The 22,812-nt window shown below is 35.6% G+C and overlaps 1 protein-coding gene across 6 annotated transcripts in view; it reads right to left on the bottom strand.

The window, feature by feature from the left end:
* The window catches only part of A1CF (APOBEC1 complementation factor), an 82,645-nt gene that overhangs the window by 47,867 nt on the left and 11,966 nt on the right, over window positions 1-22,812 (bottom strand). For 2 of the 6 annotated variants that reach the window (XM_043926621.1, XM_043926625.1), the window contains exons 1-2: window positions 17,452-17,758; window positions 8,073-8,216 (exon numbers count right to left, since the gene is read on the bottom strand). The exons of 2 other annotated variants lie outside the window; for them this stretch is intronic. In XM_043926621.1, the coding sequence (XP_043782556.1) occupies window positions 8,073-8,171 (99 nt within the window). In that variant the 5' untranslated portion in view covers window positions 8,172-8,216; window positions 17,452-17,758. Of the gene's footprint in view, window positions 1-8,072; window positions 8,217-17,451; window positions 17,759-22,812 lie in introns of those variants that run through there. 2 more of the 6 variants (XM_043926623.1, XM_043926624.1) reach the window with 2 other exon arrangements.

Raw genomic sequence — 22,812 nt, 5'->3', positions numbered from 1 at the left:
TTTGAACCTTATATCGAAGACCTCATATGTAACCCACTCCCTATTAGGCGAGTGGAGAAGAAATTCATTGCTGTTTGAAAATAGCTCCTGGAATGCATTTCTATTCCTTGGGATGCTGAAGTTCCCATCTCATGTCAGGTACATGCACTCTCCACAAAAGGATTCACAGAGCTGCTCCTTCATTTGGAGCTGTGGCATTGCTGGCTAGTAAAATCAAAGCTTCTTAGGACCTTGAAAATGAAGTTAGCCTATGGGTGGCTAGAGTGGTGACCTTAAGGAATTACGCCTGTGATGATCTAATGGTACCATCCTGTTCTCATGGTTACTGCCACCTATTTAAGGAATTAGCATTCATGCACTTGATGAATGACATAACTCCTTGAATAATGGGGACCGAAGCAGGTGGTAGGAACAGGCAACAAAAGAAAAAGGAGGACCCACGAGCTATATTTTGTCAAGGAGTCAAACTCTTATTTCTGTCCCTGGGATTTTTGTGTGGTGGTTGGAAAAGAATGTCAGTGCCACAGGGTTTTTCCATCTGCTTCTCGCTTATCTAGTCTAGTTGAAGCCAGTTATAAACTCTGGGATCCTAAGTTACTTATTTTTATGGCATTGTTTTTAGAAAAAGTTGCCATTTCAAAAGTACCCAAGGAAAGTTACTAAAGCACATTATACCAAACCAAAGAGATAGGGGAGTTAATTTGAGGCACATAAGCAGAGAATGGTCTTCTAATCAGATTAATGTTGATCTAGTGCCATCTTTTGTACCTTTTGGCTTGTAGATATTTATTTAGGAATTGAACAAATTAGAAAATTAAAATGTATAGTTGCAGTGAAACTCCAAATAAGAGAACACGCATGGAAAGGAAAGTTTGAGAAATGGGAATTAAAGTCTGTATTTTGTTCCTAGTTTGAGGGAATTGCTCCTAGGAGCAGACTGATGACTGATTGAAAAGGGAAGAGAAAGATGAAGCGCACTGATTTCTTATTTATCTGCTGTAATCTTACTGAAATTGAGGCACTCTATTGTCTTCACTGCAAGTCGTTGTGCGTTTTACAAATATTTTGGTTAATCAGTACCCCCCAAGTGGTCCCCTCTGCCAAAGATGCTGCTTTGTTTTTGGCTCCTGGCCACGTTTGTTTGCCCTCATCCTTTATGTCTCAACTTCAATGTCATCTTGTCTGAAGAAGGCCTTCTACCATTCTGTCACTTGACCTGATTTATGATATTCATAGCATTTAACATGCTATGCTATTATTTAATTTCTTGCTTACTTTCTGTCTTCCTTTGAGTAATTTTCATGAAGGTAGGCACCATGTCTCTATTTGTGGAATAAATAAATAAGTGAAGGAATGAGGGTTAGGCTTGAATTGGTGGGTAGAACAAGGAGGGATGCTCCTACTTCCTTTAAGGAATCTTAAACCCTCATCTATGTTATAGGGCATTTTCTTTGAGAACTGTGAATTAGAGAGCAGACTTGTGGTTGCCAAGGGGGAGGGGGAACAGGGAAGGATTGGATTGGGAGTTTTGGGTTAGCAGATGCAAACTATATATATATATGCATATATATATATATAGTGGGTAAGCAAGGTCCTATAGTATGGCACAGGGAACTATATTCAATACCCTGTAGTAAACTATAATGGAAAAGTATATGAAAAAAGAGAATATATATATATATACACACACACACACATCTGTATAACTGAATCACTTTGCCGTACACCAGAAACTAACATGACACTATTAAACACTGTAAATCAATTGTACTTCAATATTTTAAAAACCTATGGATTAACTTATAGAGTACTAAATTAAGGATATGAGTTGGGAGTTAACGAACTTTTTCTGTAAAAGGTCAGATAGTGATATTTTAGGATTAAAACAAAAACAACATTTTTAAAACTGTGAGAACCACTCATGTCCTTAAATCACTGCAAAAACAGGATGTGGCCACATTTGAGTCATGGATCAGTTTGCTGACCTCTGGCTTATGTCTATACTGAACTGTATAACTCTGGAGCTGGTTTTCCAACAGTGAAATGGGAGCGTTGGACTATATCAGTGTTAAATATGCATACAGCAAACATATAAAGAATTAGAAAGAATCGCCTAGTGAACCCAGGCATCTATCATCCAGCTTCAATAATGAAGTTTTCTTCATGAAAATTTCCTAGGTTTTTTATTCCTAACTGAATGCTTCTTAGAAATATTTTCTATTTTATGAAATTTTTTTCCTTGAAATAAAAATAATCCGTATTCATTATAAAGAGTTTGGAAAATAAAGAGCACAAGAAAGAAAAAGCTATCCTTATCAGAGATTACCTTTTATTATCTTCTAATATTTGTGTGTGTGAATAATTTCTTAAAATATGATCTGTAAGCTGATACATACAGGTTTGCTTTCTTATTTTTAACTAAATTTTAAAATTTGAACATTTTCCCATGTCTTTCTTTGAAATCACAGTTTTATATTACCATATAATTTGGAAATATAAAGGCAACATATTTTATATGACCAGTAATATTTTTTTGGACATTTATGATGTGTCCGATATTTCTAAACATTATAAATTCCACTCTGATGAACATCCTTATGTCTAAATATTAGTCCTTATTCCTTAGATCAAAGACTATGGTCAATTTTAAGGCTCTAAACAGAAATGTTATACCTGTTTAATGCAGTCTTATGTTGTCCTTTTAAATTCTAGATAAATTAATTTTCATTGCAATTACTTGATATGCATTTTAGGTCAGCTGCTATAATTTATACTTCTGTAATCTCAAGGACTAATACTAACACATTGTGTTTCATAATAAGGATTAGGGGGAAAAAGCAAAGAAAATTTTGTTAAAAACAACCACTGCATTAGACAAACAGTAAGAATGACAAACCACATAAATATTTGTGTTGTAATAATTTTTAGAAAATAGATTATCTATAGGGTAATTGAGCAAAGTATTAACACACACCATATTTTAAATCACTGAAAAATACTATATAACCATCGGGTCTTCTTTAAAATACATTCAGACTACTTAAGAGTGATCTTTATTAACTATATATTTAGATTTCATTGTAGTAGAACTGGTGTAAACTGACTCCACATTGGGTAGAAAATTATCTGAAAATATTCATCTATGAAAATGTGTTATTCTAGTTTTAAGGAGAAAATTCTGGATGAAAGGAGCATCAGATGTCACAGAGTTGATGACCCACACTAGTAATACATTCTGGAGGAAACGATCATCATAATGTTATTTTTTTCCCCTTTCGTGTCTGAAATATATGGTAGTTTTGGAAGATCTGGGAAGTACAGTTAAGAATGGAAAAGTGAAAAAAAAACTCCACATCTAATTCCATTGCCTAGACAAATTTTATTTACAAGTTAACATTGCAGCACACATCTGAAATCTCTCTATGTGGCATAATGTGACTAAGGTGAAAGTTTAGCTTGTCAACATTACACAATTTTTATAATAATATTTATTTAACCTCTATTCATTAAAATTCTTTTATCATTTAAAGAAATTTGATAAAAATTTTAGTTATCAATTCTAAAGATATCCAATTATTATTTAAAAAGAATATCACAAGGCATATTTTCAGATCCTCATGAGCACGTTTTATTGCATCAGTTTGGATATAAGAGACTGACTCATGTTATTAAGTAACCTGCAAAATTCTATTTTTGGCAGTTGTATTTGTCCTGCTAGTGATAAGAAAGCACAGATTAGTCACACTCTCTTTTTGGAATTCTTGTTTTGCAAGTATTCAGCATTCAATATCAGAGACTGCAAACGTACAGCTGAAGCAAATCCTTCAAACCCTAACTTAGCAAATACTGTAATATTTTAAAATATCATTATATAGGTACAACTCCCTCAGTTGCATTAATATACTTATTAATATCTGCACTTTTGAACAGAGACTTTTTAAAAAGTACATCTGATGTTCTTTTATTTGATGATGATGTTAATGTTTTCTCTAATCCAGAGTAGGAAGGCTGAAATAGAAGGCGGAAGGGTTTTCCCTAAACTGCAGAGTTTGAAGCTATGTCTCAGTACATGCTGGTTTGCTTTTCCAATTAAACAAGTTTGCTGACCAATAACTAGACTGAGCATATGCTAGAATAACAAAACCTTGTCTAAGAGTGGAGCAGGTCCTAGCCAATCATCTGGGAAGTTAAGGCCGAGAGCTGTTAAGGGACTTGAGTTTGGGGTTAACATATACACACTAGTATATATAAAATAGGTAAACAAGGACTACTATATAGCACAGGGAGCTATACTCAATATATTGTAGCAACCTACAAATATATATACTTACATATATTTTTATATATAAATCTTAATCACTTTGCTTTATACCTAAAAGTAATACAACATTGTAAAGCAATGATAGTTCAATTTAAAAAAAGAACTAAAAGAGAAAAAAATGATTATTGTGTGTGGTAGACACTGGGTTAAATAACAGGTCTCTGATTTGAAGTCTTGGGTGACTTTCTACACTTTGCAGTCAAAATCAGAAAGGATTTTCCAAATCATTCAAAATGATTGAACTGAATCATGTGCATATTTACATCTTGATTAGAGGCTTTTGATCTACATAGCAAAGGTTTCAGAACTTTAGGTTTCTACATCAGGAGAAAATTTCTGGTCCAGTAGTCATTCTGCTAATAAGTGATTACTTCAAGCGAATCATGTTACAAAGTTTAAGCTCAACCAAGTGCTTTTAGCATGCTCTGGCATGCTAATCTCTCAAATAGCAATCTTAAAGATAACATTATAATAGCACTTAGTTCTGTAAATCTTGCTGGAAATTTTAGCCAACTGCAGTGGAATTATGGCCCATAAATCTTGGGCAAACTATCTAACTCCTTGAGCTTTGTTTTCCTTATCTAGAAATTGGAGATGATCATAGTAACTACCTCACAGTGTTGTGGTTAGGACTAAATGAATTAATAGACATAAGCAGTTGGAATATAAGTGCCCAATAACTGTTTGCTATTTTGTAATTGCTATTAACTTGTGATCTAAATCCTTATTATTAATATTTTCTGAATGTAATTGATTATGTAAGACCAAAATGATAGGCAAATAGGCCATATATTTTTAGGTGTATTTTATTTGAAAATGCTTTACACAATAAGGGTAAAATAGCCCTATTATTTTTTTCCTTTTAAATGAAAATGTTCTTAAATTATTAGGTTTATGAAAAGGTCTCCATTGCTATTTGAGCCTTTTAAAAAAATGTATTATTTGCAAGCTTTTTACATTGCTTTAATATGCTAAAATTTTCTAAATGATTACTTAGTGACTTTTTAAGTTTCATTTGTAACAGGATTTAAAGATGGAATGGAATTCTTCTGGCCTCTGATGTGGATATGAAACTTACTGGACCAGCAAGCAGGACAAGGAGGTAGGAAGAAACTATTTAACAACTTTAAGTGAACACCTCCTACCCCTCCCCATCTGTGAGTTAGAAAAAGTATTGAATAGTTTAAGAGGAATTTTTGGAATTGATTCAAAGATCTCTGAGCCCACTGCTGGTGTGTTGTGAATCCTAGTTCCCCCTAAGTGGGATGAATCTTGAGGTGCCTCTCAGTTCACCTAAAGTAGAGGAGGGGAGTAAGGAAAAAGCTCATGGAGCTTGCTATGTACTCCCTGCAGTTGGGAACACCCCAGAATGGTAGGTCTAACTCACCCCTGGAAGTATCTCATGGTGAGCAATAAGCTGGCCATTTGCTTTGATGTTGGTGAGAAGGAGAACTGGTTGCTTCATCTCACCTGCGCTTGCAGGTTTTACTGGGTCAGAATGTGAGTTTCCAGGGGTCTAGAGTTTGGCCACATGTAGGAATTAGGGTTGAAGTTCCATTTCCTCCAAGAGGGAGGAGTGTCAAAAAGAGCTCTGTCGGAGGAGACTGAGTCTCAGGGAAATAGCCTCTACCTAGAGGGACCCCAGGCAGTGGAATTCAGGGTGTCTCTGGTGACTCTCGAGAGTACCTAGGAGCCTAACACACCTGCCAGGCTCAGAGACCAATGCCAAAAATAGTCAAGAGAAAACTTTCCTGTCCCTTCTCCTTTACTTTCATCCCTTTCTTCTGCTTCACTTGAGTCAGGAATTCTAGTTAGTACACTGGTATAGGGAACTAGGCTTCTGAGAGCATAAAGAGAAAAAAATAGAAATTGCCTTCCACCCTGATATGCGTGGGAAAGGGAAATAGCTTTCACTTTGAATGAAGTTAAGTTTTTATTCTACTGGACTAGACATATTCATTATTTAGTGGCTGATCTTTTATTAGCTGAAAGTTACCAGAAAAGTCATGAGACTTGCCCTGAATTTCATCTAGGGGAAATGAAAGAACAAGTGCCCAGAATAAAGTTAAATGGACAATTTATATTGTTTTAGGGTAATTTCTCATAAACTTCTGCTTATTGAGGGTAATTATATATTCACAGTTAAGACATTGATATTAGAAATAGTGTCACACTAGAAATATTTATATATATTTTCATCATTATATTTCAGATCATTAGAAGTTTGTTTCCACAAGGAGAATACCCTTATGTATGAATATTGACAAATTGCTTTTCAAAAGGGTTTAAGTGCTTTTCACTACCACTGTTCTTATATGAGTGTTTAAGACACAAAGAAGTTAAAAAGATAAGCTGATTTAAAAAGTATTGATTTTATAACATTTATGAGACTGCTGTTTACAAAAGAAAAAGAACATTTTTTTCAGCTAACCATACATACCTGAGCAAATGTAAAAAATTATCCTAAATATTTCTGTTTTATAGACTGTAAATGCTATCACATTTTCTCTTTGGCTTATGAAAACCCCTTTATGTAGGAAAAGACTGCATAAAAAATTTGTCAGGCATTAATTTTGAAGCACATTAAATTTGGAGGTAAAGGCATTTAGATTATTAATGATCCTAAAATAGACTAAGTATTAAAAACTAATAATAGATTAGTATCCCCCTTGGCTTAAACTTTTAGGAGTCTTCTGTGACATAATACTTTCTGAAATCTTAAAAAAGACTAAATAAATACTCTTCATTAGGATGAAAAATTAGAAATAACTTTGAGCATTATCTCTAACAAAGTGTGTCATGACTCATAAGATTATTACAAAGTGTGCTGCATTTAGTTTTCAATTGATCTGACAAATGAACTTGCAATAAAGGACACTACTGTATATGTTATTGTTATCCATTTATGACTTTCATTCTCATAATAGCACAAAGTTTTGGTTAAGTTGGGGAAGTATGTAGGAAAAAGATAATAGCTGAGAATTAAAATATTAACACTTTGTTGTACTGTAAAAAGAGCAACATTAAAAAAAAGAGCAGTGTTATTTCTTCAGATAATTTATATGTATAATACTCATTTGCTTTTCAATGTATCATAAACTCTCTAACAGAGGTTATCATAAAGATAATAATATGCAGATAATTCTGAACAACTAGTGACTATGAATAGTTTTAGGATTTTTTTCTTCTTTCCTTTTCAAAAATGCTGGACATGGAGAGAAATTATTATATATCCTAAATGGCTTGAGTAGTTATTTTGAGAAAACATCCTGGAATAGCTATGCTGACCAAATGGTCAGTTCTTGGATCCTTCATCTACAAGTTGTCATACATCCATAGTCAGAAACCTCTCTGGAAACCAAAGCAAGTCTCTGGATAGTTTGCTTTTTGCTGATTTCTTGAAACACCAACTTGGTTCTACTTCACTGACTGCTCTCAGTGGTGAATTCCAGCTGCATTTTGTTATTCTAAATTGGCCTTTCAGAACTGTGATAGTCTTCATGACTGTGAACACTAGTTCAGTTTCCAAATGACAAGGCAAAATTGAGTTGATAACCCAGAGTAGAGAGAATATCACCTGTAAGGTCCCCTGAAAGACCGAAAGGATCCAACTTCCTCTGCCCCAGGAAAGGAATGTCCATTTTAAGAGTTACACAGCTGACCAGTCACATTTTACATGCTAGGATCACCGATATTCCCACCACTCTGAGTTCAGTGGTGAGCCTCAGCAGATGGCACGAGAAGCTCCTACCTGGACCAAGCTATATCCTGTGCGCTGGACCAGTGCGCGGAGGGCTGCTTCCTTCTGGGTTCCGCTCAATCCATCCCCGGATTTGTGATTTGATTCCATTGAGAGTGATTATCAGCAAAAAATCAGGTTAATTAGGGTTGCTCACTGAAACCAAATTTAAGATAAATTAAGTAAATTACTATTACCTAGTCCAAACGTGTTCCCTTCATGAAGGACATCTTCAGGAAACATTTTCTATAAATGAGTCACTAAGGATAGAGTAACTGACAGTCACCCACAAACCAGACCAGTTAAATGTCCTCGTTAAAAAAGAGCTTTTTAAAAATGTTCAATTTTAGTTGAAATTTAGAAGTAAATATTAATAACTTTTTTTTATACTTAGAAGGCAGACCAGTAATTCTCAGTCCAATTATCCCAGAATGTCACCAAATGCTTGGAAACAAAGTCGTTCTTACCAATTAAAAGAATACATAGAATGGTCCTTGCAAATGTGGGGAGAGTGCACTGTTACTAAGTCAAATCAACTAGGATATGGTATGAAGAGCCTGAAAGTTTCAATTTCATTTATCTGTTCTGTTACCTAGGACATTTACCAACTTATTCTTCAAAGATAAATTTCTAGACCACAGTGTGCTGGTACCAGATATACAAAAGTCATGCAAACTACTCTGTAATAAAAGTGTCATGTAGGGTTTAGCAGAACAAGGACAATGGATCCTTTTGAGTGGTGCTGGAAGTGCCTACTGACACCTGGATCATATACGACATGGACCGCTCAGGAAAGGATGTGAGGCCTTTGTAAAATCTAAGAAATAACAAAAATTTGCATATGTCAGTGTTGATCTATGTGGGCTTCCCTGGTGGCTCAGTGGTAAAGAACCTGCCTGCCAATGCAGGGGACATGGGTTTGATCCCTGGGTCGGGAAGATTCCTTGGAGAAGGACACGGCAGCCCACTCCAGTATTCTTGCCTGGGGAGTCCCATGGACAGAGGAGCTTGGTGGTCTACAGTCCATAGGATTGTGAAGATACGGACACGACTGAGTGACTGCATATTGCTGCTACAAATAGGAAACTTCAGCATTTCATTGTCTATACTTTCTATCTGGGAACAGGATTTGAGCCCCATTCCCAATTTGATAGTTGCTCAAATCTACAGGTTCCCAGGGCAAGGACACATCCATGGTGAAGGTCCCGGTTCAGACTGGTGAGAAGCCCTGGAGGTTTTCATGTGCAGAGAGGGATGAGCGGGAGTGACTCTGAAGCGTCTGTGCTGGATTTTTCACTCTGCCTGATGTACTCTGCCAACCAGGACAGAGGAGGCTTGTTTTACACTGATTTGAATTACATGCAAATATTATGCATTTCACTATAGGCCCTCTAAAAACTTCTCTGTCCTATGTATTGGGGTTTCCTATACTACTTTGGTTTTCATTTAAAGATTCAGAGTAACTGTACCATTAACAATACAGGGAATGGGTAAAAAATTAGGTGACAAAAGTGAAGCTGAGATAATCATTGGAGTAAAATGCAGCTTCAAAGTATTCTATTATTAAAAGTAATAAAATAAAAATGTTCCCAAACTAATAGACAAATATCATCTAGAATGTAATATTTTTCATATAATTTAGAAAACTCAATCGAGATTCCAGTGAGAATATTCATTAGCTGTTAAAGGGATAGAACAGTTTCTTGTTCTGTATATAAGCATGGCCATCCTTGCCCAGAATTTTCTGATACTTCTTGCCTGCTTCTGACCCAGATCGATTCGGTCCTCAACCATTCATTCTCTCAAGAAGCAATTAGTTAGTGCTATCTGTATGCCAGTTTCATTTTCTGCCCAGCTTTAGGGCATTGTGTTCTATGGACAGTTGACTAAGTTTCTGTGTCTGTTACTTTACAAAAGGCAGAATTTTGTTTGTTTCCATTTTAATTTTGTATCTTGGCTAAGACAAACTGGAATGTATTTTTTTATAGTGGTGGATTGATATATATATATATATATGCAGCAATTCAGAATGACTTGTAGCTTTACTGAGACATTTATAGTATAAATAATTTCTATGCATACTACAAAGAAGGCATAAAATGATACCTATATTTAGTTTATAATTCTAAACTGCTGGTGAAATAGTTGTAGAAGTTTCTATGAAACAATATAAATCATCTTAAAAAATAAAACTACAAAGGCATTTTGTATTAAAAAAAAAAAAAGGCATTTTGTGCCATTGGCAGCAACATGGATGAACCTAGAAATTATCATACTAAGTGAAGTAAGCCAGACAAAGACAAATATCATATGTTATCATTTATATGTGGAAGCTAAAAAAAATGATACAAATGAACTTATATTCAAAACAGAAATAGACCCACAGATGTAGAAAACAAACTTATGATTACCAAAAGGGAAAAGAGGGGAGAGGGATAAATTAAAAGTTTGGGATTAACATACACTACTGTATGTAAAATAGATAACCAACAAAAACCTGCTCTATAGCAAAGAGAACTATACTCAATATTTTGTAACAACCTGTAAGGGAAAGGAATCTGAAAAGAATATATATATATATATTCTATATATATTCAGTCATATATATGTGTGTGTGTATATACATAAAACTGAGTCACTGTGATGTATACCTGAAACTAACAGTGTTGTAAATCAACTATACCTAAAAAACTTGTAAGTTAAAAAAGCCCAAAAGGGATTTTGAAGATTTGAAAGAAAAAGCTAGTTGTTAAGACTAATTCTAACTTGTTCACTTTTCCCAAATGTTACTAAAATTGCCTTTTCATCAGGATATTCTCATGATCCCACAGTGCTAGATTTAACCCATAAGAGCAAGGAGGTCATGGATGGACTGGGGTCTGATGAGGCTAGTCTTGTGTGGGTTACAGATGTTAGAAGGCAAAGTCTGTTATCTTCTTGCCAAGTTGTAAGTTTACTTTTTGCTGAACTTCATCTTCTCCATCAGGAGATAACAATCTGTGGTGAAATGACAAGTTTTATTTGCAAAACTTACCTTTAGTTTCGGTTAATTATTAGTAAATGTGATTAAGCATTTTGACATCAGAATGGCCTTTTGATCACATACATGTTCACTCTGATATTATTGAGAAAATCTGTAGAATATCTCAACATAGTATCAAGTGTTTGGAAATTAGGACATGAAAATAAAATTCAAAATTTGGACTAGAGACACTTGATCTTCAATGTTTATTCCTCAAAAACAATCCCCTTTCAACACTGACCTAATCTAAGGGGTGAACTCAAATCCAAGATAAATATATTCTTAAGCAAGTCAAACTTTTGTTTAAAAATTTGGTCAATTTGAAAAAAAGACTTTGCAATACATTTTCTAATTTTATACCTTATAAATACATCAGATCTGAGCTTCTGAATTTTCAAAGAGTAATTTCCAGTATTATTTATTGAGGCAATAGAATTCAAAACCTATACATAGCAGACATTCAGAGCTAAACGAAAAGCACTCAAACATTTATCACTTATTCATTCAAAAGTTGTATACTGGGTGCATGTATGCATCCTAAATCACTTCTGTCATGTCTGACACTTTGTGACCCTATGGACTATAACCCATCAGGCTCCTCTGTACCTACTGTCATCCAAGAATTTTTGAGACACTAGGGATAAAGCAGAGAACAAAACAAATCCCTCTCTCCCCCAAATCTCATGAAGTTTTATAGTGGGTGTGATAAGCAATAGTAGGCAAGATAAACAGGCAAAATATGCACTGGGCTTATGTTCATTTCAGAGAAGAAAAAAAGAATGGAAAAGGAATGTGAAGTATATTTGTTGGGAAGGGCATGGAATTTTAGATGGTACAATCCTGATATAGTGAATTTGGGAAGGGACCTGGCTGAAGTGAGGGAGGTATTTGGGAGAGAGCATTCCAAGAAGAGGACTTGGCAGGTGTGAGGGCCTTGAGGTGCGAGCTTGTTGATGACACAGTGGAGGTCTAGGTGGAGAGGGTGCAGCTGAGTGAATCAGTAGAGAAATGGGATCTGGTGTCAGAGAGATGATGACGGGCCAGGTTGTGAAGGATCTTGCAGTTCACAGGAAGGACCTTGACTCTTGCCTCGAGATGTGAAGATGTGACTCATGTTTAATGGAATAGTTCTAACCATCAAGAACACATTGATTTGCATTCCTCTAATAATGAGCAATGTTGAGCATCTTTTCAAGTGTTTGTTGGCCATCCGTATATCTTCTTTGGAGAAGTGTCTATTTAGGTCTTCTGCCCAGTTTTTGATTGGGTGTTTTGTATACAGTGAGCTGCATGAACTGCTTCTATATTTTGCAGATTAATCCTTTGTCAAAGAGGCTCAAGAGGAAAGGGATATATGTATTCATATAGCTTATTCACTTTGTTGTATAGCAGAAAGCAGCACAGCATTGTAAAGCAATTATACTCCAATTATATTTTTTAAAAAGTAAGAAAATACATTGAAGGGAGTCAGGCCTAGGTGAGGGTGAAGCAAGGGAGGCAAGGCAAACAATCTGGTTCTGTTTTCATTTAAAATCTGCCATTTTGTTCACCATGAATTCTTTTCATTAATTCTTTATTTTTTTTTAAATATTCTATTAATTTATCATTTGTCTTAACTACTGACTTTTATGATGCCTCTTACATTTTGCATTTAAGACAGGGCCTTGCTTCCCTTGCTCTGGTTGGAAAGGTTGAGAGGCGAAGCAAGGAGACCAGTTAGAAATACTGCGACATCCAGGTGAGAGAGACCAGTGGCTTGTGGTAGAATGGTGATAGTGGGTGTGGTGAAAAGTGATCAAGTTCTGGAATATATCTTACAGATGAGTTGTATGCACTGGGAGAGAGAAAAACAAGAGACTGAGGATGATACTGTTCTTTGGCCTGGGCAGCTAGAGAAATGGAGTTGCCATTTTACCGAGATGAGGAATAAGGAGTTTGTGGAAAAAGAGCAGGAACTCAGTTGGAGGCATTTTGATTTCAAGATGCCCATTAGGTAGCCATGTGAAGAGGTTCAGTGCACAGTTAGATATATAAGTCAGAATGTTATAGGAGATTTATTGACAGAAGATACCAATTTGGCTGCAATCTGCCTGGAGATGATGCTTAAGCTGTGAAATTGTATGAGATCAGTAGGGACTGGGTGTTAGAAAACAGGTCAAAGGACTAATCTCTGGGGTACTTCAACTTTTGGAAGCCAGGAATCAAAGAGGAATCGGCAAAGGGGAATGAGATGAAACAGCCAGACAGGTAGGAGGTGAACCAGGTGAGAGAGGCGAATTGGAAGCCAAGGAGGAGACAAAAAGGATTTTGAGATCAAGTGCCTGGTCAGGTGTGCCAAGACCTGCTAAGGCAAGTAAGATGAAGCCTGAATAGGGATGCAGACCCTGGAGCTAGACCTCCTGGATTCCATTCTGCCTTTTACTCTGTGCCCTGGAGAATTTCCTTAACCTCTTGGTCACTCAGAATCTTCCACTGAGGGGAGCAGTAGTCTTTCTCTGGGGGTCATTGGGTGAGTATTACATGAGTAAATATTTTGGGAGGGCTTCGGAAGAGTTCCTAGAATGTAGTAAGTGCTGGATTCATGTTGGGCACAGATAAGTAAAAATAGAAAAGGGAAAGAGAAGAGGCCATCTCCCCAACTTCTCAGAGATTGTACAGTAAGAAATTCCAGAGGTTCGTGGAACAGTTGGTTACCTAGATGAGAATAAAGAAGAAAGGGGCAAAGAAATGGAAGTTGGATAGAGAGAGAGATGATGGGAAATATTAGGAAAGAATAAAGGAAAGAATCATGGATTCCCCTCCCCACAGCATCAGTTTGCTTATTTGTGAATCAGGATAAAAGGCAGGTTGTGACATTGCTCTTGTGGAGATGAAATGAGAAAACATCTGTGAAGTGTTGAGTTAGGTCTAGCATGCTAGGTACTCCCACCTGCCTTTCTGTCACTGCTAATTACTCATGTTGGAGGGGAGAAGCAGAGGAGGGAAACAGCGAAGAGATTGCTGAAAGGTCTTTCTCGCCATGACAGCACTTCCTTCTCCTCCTTCCTTATTGATTATGAAAATTAGGTGAAGGAGGGGCTAATAGTATAAAAAACCAGAGGTCTCCTCCAGCTCTGCCAACTTTCATTAATCTGCCCTCAAACCCCCCATCCTGATTTTTCTTAGCAAAGGAAGACTTTGTTCAAGCGTATGCTCACCACCAAACCTGCTGCATAAATATGCTACCCTCTTTTGTGCTTCCATTCTGTGGAAACTGAGTCTCAGTTTCCTAACATTTAAAATTTAGGATAATATTAGTTCCTACTTCATAGGGTTTGTTTTTAAGGATTAAGTATTTTAAATGTATTCATATTTAAAATGGCTACTGACATTTAAAAACTGCCCAGAAAGTGTTTGCTATTTTATTATTTAATTGTGATTATAATTGATCTCTAATTCCAAGGGGTAGCGTTGCAAGACCACTTGCTGGGAGAATAAAGTCCCAAGTCCTTAGGATGATACGTCATATATTCCGGACCAGCTCCCAGATTCCCTTTCCAGTGTCACTCAGAGACCCTGCTGCTGGGAATTCCCATGTTTTCTTATATTAATACTTCTGAGCTCTCTGTTTCAAATGCTCTTTCTTTCTCTTCCCTTCTCTTCCCTACCATTCCCTTCTCGCATTTCACCTGACTACATCTGCCTTGTTCATCCTTCCAGACTACTGAAATAGTGTCTGCTCTGTGATGATTTCTTTGATCCTCTCTATTGATAATGTTAGATGCCACATCCTTAATTCTCTCATGAAAGCTGATACCTTCCTTGGTTGTTGGAGATAGTACTATAACTATTTGCTTACTTAACTAAATTGTGAACATCCTGAACATAAGGAGTATGTTGTACTCATCTTTGCCTAGAAGAAGGTTTAGCCTGACTTTATGCTTAGTAAATACCTGTGGAACAAAGGAAGGACTTTTCATGGGTATTTTATAAATTGTAGTGACTTGCACTGATCAGAAGTAAATTGAGTCTGCATCTAATTTCCTAATACTTATTATTATGCTTGTTCCAGTCACTTCCTGAAAGTTCTATCCTAGAATGAATTTGCTTTATGTAAGGAATTGATTTGCAAGTTTCTCTGCATTTATGAATGAGTCATCATATCTGGGAGAATACAGTTTTATAAAATTAAAAGTTTGAGTGCAAAGTGATTGAAAAATAAGAGCTTATGTTTGGATTTAATTTTTTTCTCAAGGCCTTTCTGGTTTTATATTTGCAATGTGAGTGCCTATTTGATAAACATAAAGTGAACCTGGAAGTTACTGGGGATCAAGATTTCTGCCTGCCTGAAAGTCACAGGTAGATTGGAATGAGCAATCACCTTATCACTTGGCTGAGACTGATTGATAGAAATTTCCAGAGTTCACTATTGGACAAGATCAGAGCTGCTGTTCCTGACCTTTGACCCTGATGGTCTCTAATGCCAGTGGGTCCTGGCTCAGGGAAGGTTGCAGGGAACAGAGGTAAGAAGGAAGCTGGAAGAAAAAAGAAGGTTGGAGGGGAAGATCATGACTTTTCCAAATCTAGAGCTGTCAGAAACATACTGTACAATGCTCTTTTTTTCTCCTTGTATGCTGCTTCTAAATCAGAACCCTAATCTGTAAAGAAGAAAACCATACATAAAAGTTGAACATAAAAATTGGGCTCACATAGAGAACCTAGTTGTTGAAGGGAAAATATGAGAATATGAGGGGAATTTAGGCGATATTTGTATCCAGATTTGCCTGAAGTTATAACGATATGGGAAGATCTTAATGCCCCGGTGGCTACTAGGGAAACAGAGAAAGTGGGAAAATAAGTTTTTTGTTTGTTTGCTTTTAAAGTCTCTCAAAACAGTAAACTGAGCAAGACACGAGACAAAGGTAAGAGACATGCAGGATGGAAAATCACACTTACAGGACGAAGAAAGAATGGCTTTGCAAAAGCTGGAATGGTAGCTATGAATGAGAGGCAGAGAGGAACAAAAAGCAGGTGAAAGACAAAGGCAGAACTAAGGTTAGAAGGTTTCTTGGTGAAAAACTAATTGAAGTAATTGTCCTCAACTTTAACCAAGAGGCCAACAAATACTTGCTATCTATTGCAAATGTATAATGCCAGGCATTGGGCTAGACAATCTAGAGTTAGCAAATGTAGTAGTTTTGTTAATTTATTTCTATCTTATTTGTTTTGTATTTTGCTTTTTTCCTGAAGCGAATGGATAGGGAAACTGAATGGAAAGTAACACTATTCCTGACTTGGTAAGCGCAGAAAAGCTGTTCTTTGTGACTGAGGATACTTGGGGTCCTGTACTAGCAATGTGCCACGTGCATGTCAAATTGACGGGAGCTTCACTTGCTGTTGGGACCTCTCCAAACCAAATCCAGTCTTTCCCTAAAGTCTTATTGTTGCATGATGTGGGCCTTGTGGCTCAGATGGTAAAGAATCTGCCTGCAATGGGGGAGACATGGGTTCGATCCCTGGATTGGGACGATCCACTGGAGAAGGAAATGGCAACCCACTCTAGGATTGTTGCCTGGAAAGTCTCATGGACAGAGGAGCCTGGTGGGCTACAGTCCATGGGGTCACAAAGAGTTGGACATGACTAAGCTACTAACACACCAGGTTGGACATAACTCTTAGGCAACATGCAAGTTGTACAAGTGATTTTGTCATGAATTTCAGCCTTCTAATATCCCTCTGGGAATCTTACACAGGAGTTTCAAATTGTACTGAAATGGTTTGTGAAGGGTTTATGCCCAAGTTTACACGTTTGCCTGATGAGATTCAGTAAAAATTACTCTGTAGTACTTGATAAAATAATTTAAATTAACTCTAAAGTCTCTTTGGAAAAGTGTTAACAATTAGTCTTAAGCTCATTTTGGAAGCGAATTAATGTGATAGCTCTTTATTTGGCCATAAATCATGAATAGTAACAAAATTAATGCAGAATATGCATACATAAAATTCCAGAGTGTAGCCACAACAACATCTCAAAAAGTCCTAATACTTGGCGTCTTATTTTTAAAAAACAACATATATAAACAAAAAAAAATCTAATTAACCAGAATACCTTCTATTTTTTTCAGGCACTAGTAATGAATTATGCATTAAGTTGGGCATGGTCAGTTTGAGCAAAAATTAGACAAAAATTAACTTAAAATAATAAACTTGTTCATAGTAGTTATATTAATTTTGCTGGTAAATACTGACAAAATCCTCCTTTTAGAGTAGCCTGCACATTTTTAGAGAAAGACAAGTTTGCATTTAAATTTCAGTTCTGCCACCATGATTTTCATTCTTCTGAGACACTATTTCCTATTTTAAGAAAAGAATAGGAACATAGATACTTACATGTTTTTCTTTCCTTTTTTTTTTAAACACAGGATTAAATAAATCAGATCATGGACATGAGAGCATCTTACAATGTGCCTGGCATATGGAAGACACTTAATAATCATTCCTTATTTGTTCCTTATCTGCTGCTTTGGCTGACTTTTTAGCCATCATGGTCTGTGGCTCTCTGAATGGTTATTCTCCTTTCCAGAAACTGAGGGGAAGAGAAGTGCAGTTTTGAATGTACTATATTATCTTGACTTCTTTCTTACTTCTTTAATAATCTAGTTATTTCATTTACTTGCCTTCATTTATCAGTAGGAAAAATCTCTAGGGTCCTCAGTGTTTGAATGCTTTTGTGTGTATGTATGTGTGATGTCTTATAAAGCAAATTAATTTTTTAATAAAAATTAGAAATAATATAAATATCCAATGATGAAGAAATATGTTAATAAGCAGTGGTACAGTATAGCTAATAAAGTTGTTGTTCTAGTAGAGCATGTCATTTAAGCAGATATTTGTAAAATATAATAAAGTAAAAAAAAATGGTGGGTTACAAAACTCTGTATAGGCTGATTTTATTTGTGTTAATTTTTGTACTGTACATTTTTGTTAATGTACATTTTTGTACATTATAATCATCAGACTGACTATAAAAGGCTAACTGATTATTATTAATTAACTGGGTGGTTAATTAAAAATTATTTCATCATTCTTGCTTATTTAACTACCTTAGCTCTCTATAACATACAGCTCTTACTCTAATTTTAAAAAGTTAAATTATATTAATAAATGAATGTCAATGTAAGCAAATCATCAAAAACTATGAGATATGGTCAAGATTCTGTTCTGAGGAAGTTGTTTATTTTCAGCATTTTTCTAAGTGATAATCATTTCACTAAAGAGGCTAGGAAAAGAGCAACATAGACTAAAAGAAATCTGAAGGAATTAAACATAAAAGTAAATTAATAAGACAAAAATTTGTAGATAAATACATGTAAGAGCTGATTGAAGAGATGGTAAATTAGCACATCTCTGGCAATCTTGACAAGATAAAATGAAGAAAACTGTTTTAAAAACAAGGAAAAAATTGAATATAACCACAGATCAAGAGACTTTTAAAGAAAATGTTTTTATCAATAAATTGAAAAATGCAGTAGTCAATTACTTGGGAAACTGTGAATTTTTAAAATTGCTTCAAGGGTAAGTTAAAAATTTGAATATACCAATGACTGTAAACTGTATTGGAAAAAATCATTGTATTCTTCCCAAATAACAGATCCAAGTGGCTTTATTAGGCAAGTTTTATAAACTTTGTATGTGTCTGTGCATGTCATTCATGTCTGACTCTGTGACACCATGGACTGTGTCCACCAGGCTCCTCTCTTCATGGAATTTCCTAGGCAGGAATACTGGAGTGGGTTGCCATTTCCTACTGCAGGGGATCTTCCCAACCCAGGGATCAAGCCTATGTCTCTTGCATCTCTTGCATTGGTAGGTGGATTCTTTACCACTATGCCACCTGTTGTAAACTTTAAGTTTTCTTAAATGAGTTTTACAGACTCATTTAAGAAATATATATTATTATAGAAAGATTTTGAAGCATAGAGTAATAACAGAAAACATGTGAAATTTTGACAGATTTAGCATATCTCTTATACAAAGCCAAATATATCACAAAACAGAAAACTATAGACCAGTATCACAAGTATAGATATGAACTGCATACAGCAAAATATCAAAACATTAATATACAATAAACATGGGTTTATTACAAGACTACAAAGATTATTCAGCATCAGGGATTCTATTAGTTTAATTCATTTCATTGATTTAAAGAAGAAAAAATATGAACGTCCGAGTAAATGTAAATTCAACACACACTATTGGTTTAAAAAAAAGGAAAAAACTCTTAGTAACAGAATAGTAATTCTTAAATTAATAGAGTATCTGTCAGAGATATGCAGCAAACATTATACTAGTTAGTGAAATACTGCAATAATTCATTCTCAGTAAAAAGAAGTAAATCAACTATATAACACTATTAGAACTAATAAAGAATACTACAAAGACAGTTATAAAAATATTTCATACTTAAGCAGAAAGAAACAAATGAGTATCTAAAAAATATTAACAAAAATTTTAAAATAACAATGAATAATGTGAAATATCCAAAATCCGTAAGAAGAAAATATGAAATTCTACTGAAGGATCTAAAAGCCTTGGTAAATGGAGGTCTTATTATAAAGATTAATTCTTCTAAAATTAAACTAGTGCAATACCAATTTAAATTGCAATTAAATTATTTTGAAATTTGACAAACTGACTCTAAGTTAATCTGGCAAGAAAAATGGCAACATATATCACAGCATGTATTGAAAGTGTGAAGTTACTTGGAGCTAGCCCAGTCAAAAGTTAAAACAGGCAATGGTGATCATTTGGTATGCATAGAAATATTGAATTACCATGTTGTGTACATAGAATTAACATAGTGTTATAGATCAATTATACTTCAACAAAAATAATTAAAATAGGCACAGGAATAAACAAATAGATTAATGGCATGTTAAAAAAGAAATCTAGCCCATAGTTAACTGCCAACAGGTGTAATCATAGGGAGATCATAGACAATTTGAGACAAAGATGAAGTTGGCATACCATCTCACAGCATATACCCGAATTCTAAGTGGAAAAGAAATAACCTTTATAAACACTGTATAACTGCTAGAAGAAAGTATGGGAGAACATTTTTATAATCTTGCAATGTGGAAAGTCTTCCTAACTAAGCATATTGAAAGCCAGAAATGAAAAGACTAATAGATGTGACTATGTAAAAATTACAAATATCTATAATGGCAAAATAAAGTTAAGAAGAAGCCACAATCTAGAAGAAAATGATTGCTACTACATAATATACAGAAATTAATATCTGTAATATACAAAGTACTTAAAATCAATAGTAAAGAGACTCATAAATAAGTGGGCAAAGAGCAAAGGACACAAGCAGTCAATTCACAGAAAAAAGTAGTTTATAAATTTGTTTAAATATATTATTTATGTTTAGTGACAGAAAAGACAAATCAAAACCAAGATACTTGGTTCTGCCTTTTGTGGTGTTTAATCTTTAAGTCGTGTCCAACTCTTGGCGAGCCTGTGGATTGTAGCCCGCTAGGCTCCTCTATCCATGGGATTTCCCAGGCAGTAATACTGGAGTGGGTTGCCATTCCTTCTCCAGAGGATCTTCCCAACCCAGGGATTGAACCTGCGTCCCCTGCATTGACAGGTGGATTCTTTACCACTGAGCCACCAGGAAAGCCCTTTTGCCTTTTATGGGGCAGAATTAAAATTTCCAAATAATACAAATAATAATAAACATAGCTGACATTAACTGAACAATTACTATTGGCTATGTTCTAAAAGTGTAATATATAATTTATTTAATCCATATTAAAACTCAGTGGGGTAGGTATTATTCCTATGATATAGGTAATAAACCAAGTAAGGTTAATGAGCCCAAGGTTACTTGGTAATAGGTGGAAGAACTATGACCTGAATCTGTGCTTCCCTGTTGACTTGGGTGGTAAAGAATTCACCTATAATGCAGGAGACCTGAGTTCAGTCCCTAGGTTTGGAAGATCCCCTGGAGGAAGGCATGTAAGCCCACTCCAGTATTCTTGCCTGGAGAATCACCATGGACAGAGGAGCCTGGCTGGCTACAGTCCATGGGGTCACAAAGAGTCAGACATGACTGAGGGACTAAGCCTAAGTATGACTTGAATCTAAGTAGCCTGGGTCTAGCATCTGTGCTCTTAATTACTAAATTTGACTTCTCACCTACTTTGGCCACATGATATGAAGAGTTGACTCATTGGAAAAGACCCTGATGCTGGGAAAAATTGAGGGCAAGAGGAGAAGGGGACGACAGAGGATGAGATGATTGGATGGCATCATTGGCTCAGTGGACATGATTTTGAGCAAACTCCGGGAGATAGTGAAAGACAGGCTAGCCTGGCGTGCTGCAGTCCATGGGGTTGCAGAGTCAGACGTGATTTAGTAACTAAACATCAGCAACATCTCAGAAATAATAGGCAAGTTGTGACAGGGGGAAGAGGGAGATTATATCTACCAGCCTCCCTTAGAGTGTGAAAACCATGATACCGTGATGTAACGGATGAAGGTGATACTGTGAGTCTATGTTCTCTTCCATGGGGACAGATGTTATTGGTCATTTAAAGCAATATGGTAAGTTAGCCTCTTTGCTTGAATGAAATGAGTTATTGTTATAATTTTTAAATAGTGCTGTGGATGGACAGTCTGATGGTTCAGTTGGATGCATTTAGAATCTAACACCTGCTGGACATAATCCAGAATGGACACATGGTCCTTACCAGCCCTCTATTATGTCCTTGGTCACACCTCATTCAAACATCACTCTGTGACAAAGTGTGGAGTCTTCACAGGTGACCAAGTTATGTGTCATTTGACAGCATGTTAATTTCTATTCCTATATTTAAATTAAAGCATTATTTGTTTCTCATTTATCTTTAGCTTTTTTGGATTGTAGAAAGTCAGAGAGGAGGGTGTCAGCTATGGACCAAGTATTTGATGCAGTAGTGCAGTTTTGGGTAACCAAAGCCACAAGTACTTCTAATGGGCAACAAACACAACTATTTTGGTAACAGGGTCTTCTCTCTTTCTCTTTCCCTCTCCCTCCTCCTCCTTCCTTTCCTTTCTCCTTTAAACATCCATTTAACTACAGTTAAAAAACTACTGTTTTCCTTCTCCTTTCTCTTACTGTCTTCCACTCTTTAATCTTGTACTTTATTCTCTCTCCTGCTCCTTTGGTGACACCAATGGTGAAAGAAGTTGATGATTCCATCCAGAAGGTATACCATATTTTTAAGACAAGTTATTAACAGTTGTAGAGAAGCAATGCTGACAGACACCATCTCTAAATAAATGGCTATTTTTGCAAAGATGTATAGGACCAGCTGATACTTTGATTACTGTTTGTTGATGTTTAAATCCATACACCATCCTACTTGGAATCATTCCGAGTCCTAAATAGAGTAACTTGAAATAGCAAATCCTAAGATACCGGGAAAATTGCACCACAGTAAAAATATCTATGGAGAAAAATAAAACTGTACCAGAGTAAAAATACTGTTGGGGCTACCAACTAAGAATTTATAAAAAAAAAAAAAAAAAAGAAGCAGCAGAAATATAATAGACAAATGATTGGATTACAGTTTGTGTACATTTCTTTGTGTATATACTTACACCTGGACTAAATTAGAGCATTATGAACATTTGGGTGATGAGAAGGCATGTCTCTTCAACTTTTGTTTTAATAATTAAAAATCAGGAATCACACACAAT

Source organism: Cervus elaphus, chromosome 15 (genome assembly GCF_910594005.1).
Source record: "Cervus elaphus chromosome 15, mCerEla1.1, whole genome shotgun sequence".
Taxonomy (NCBI): Eukaryota; Metazoa; Chordata; class Mammalia; order Artiodactyla; family Cervidae; genus Cervus; species Cervus elaphus.
The sequence above is the reverse complement of the archived record's forward strand: the minus strand, read 5'-3'. Positions and strand labels throughout refer to the sequence as shown.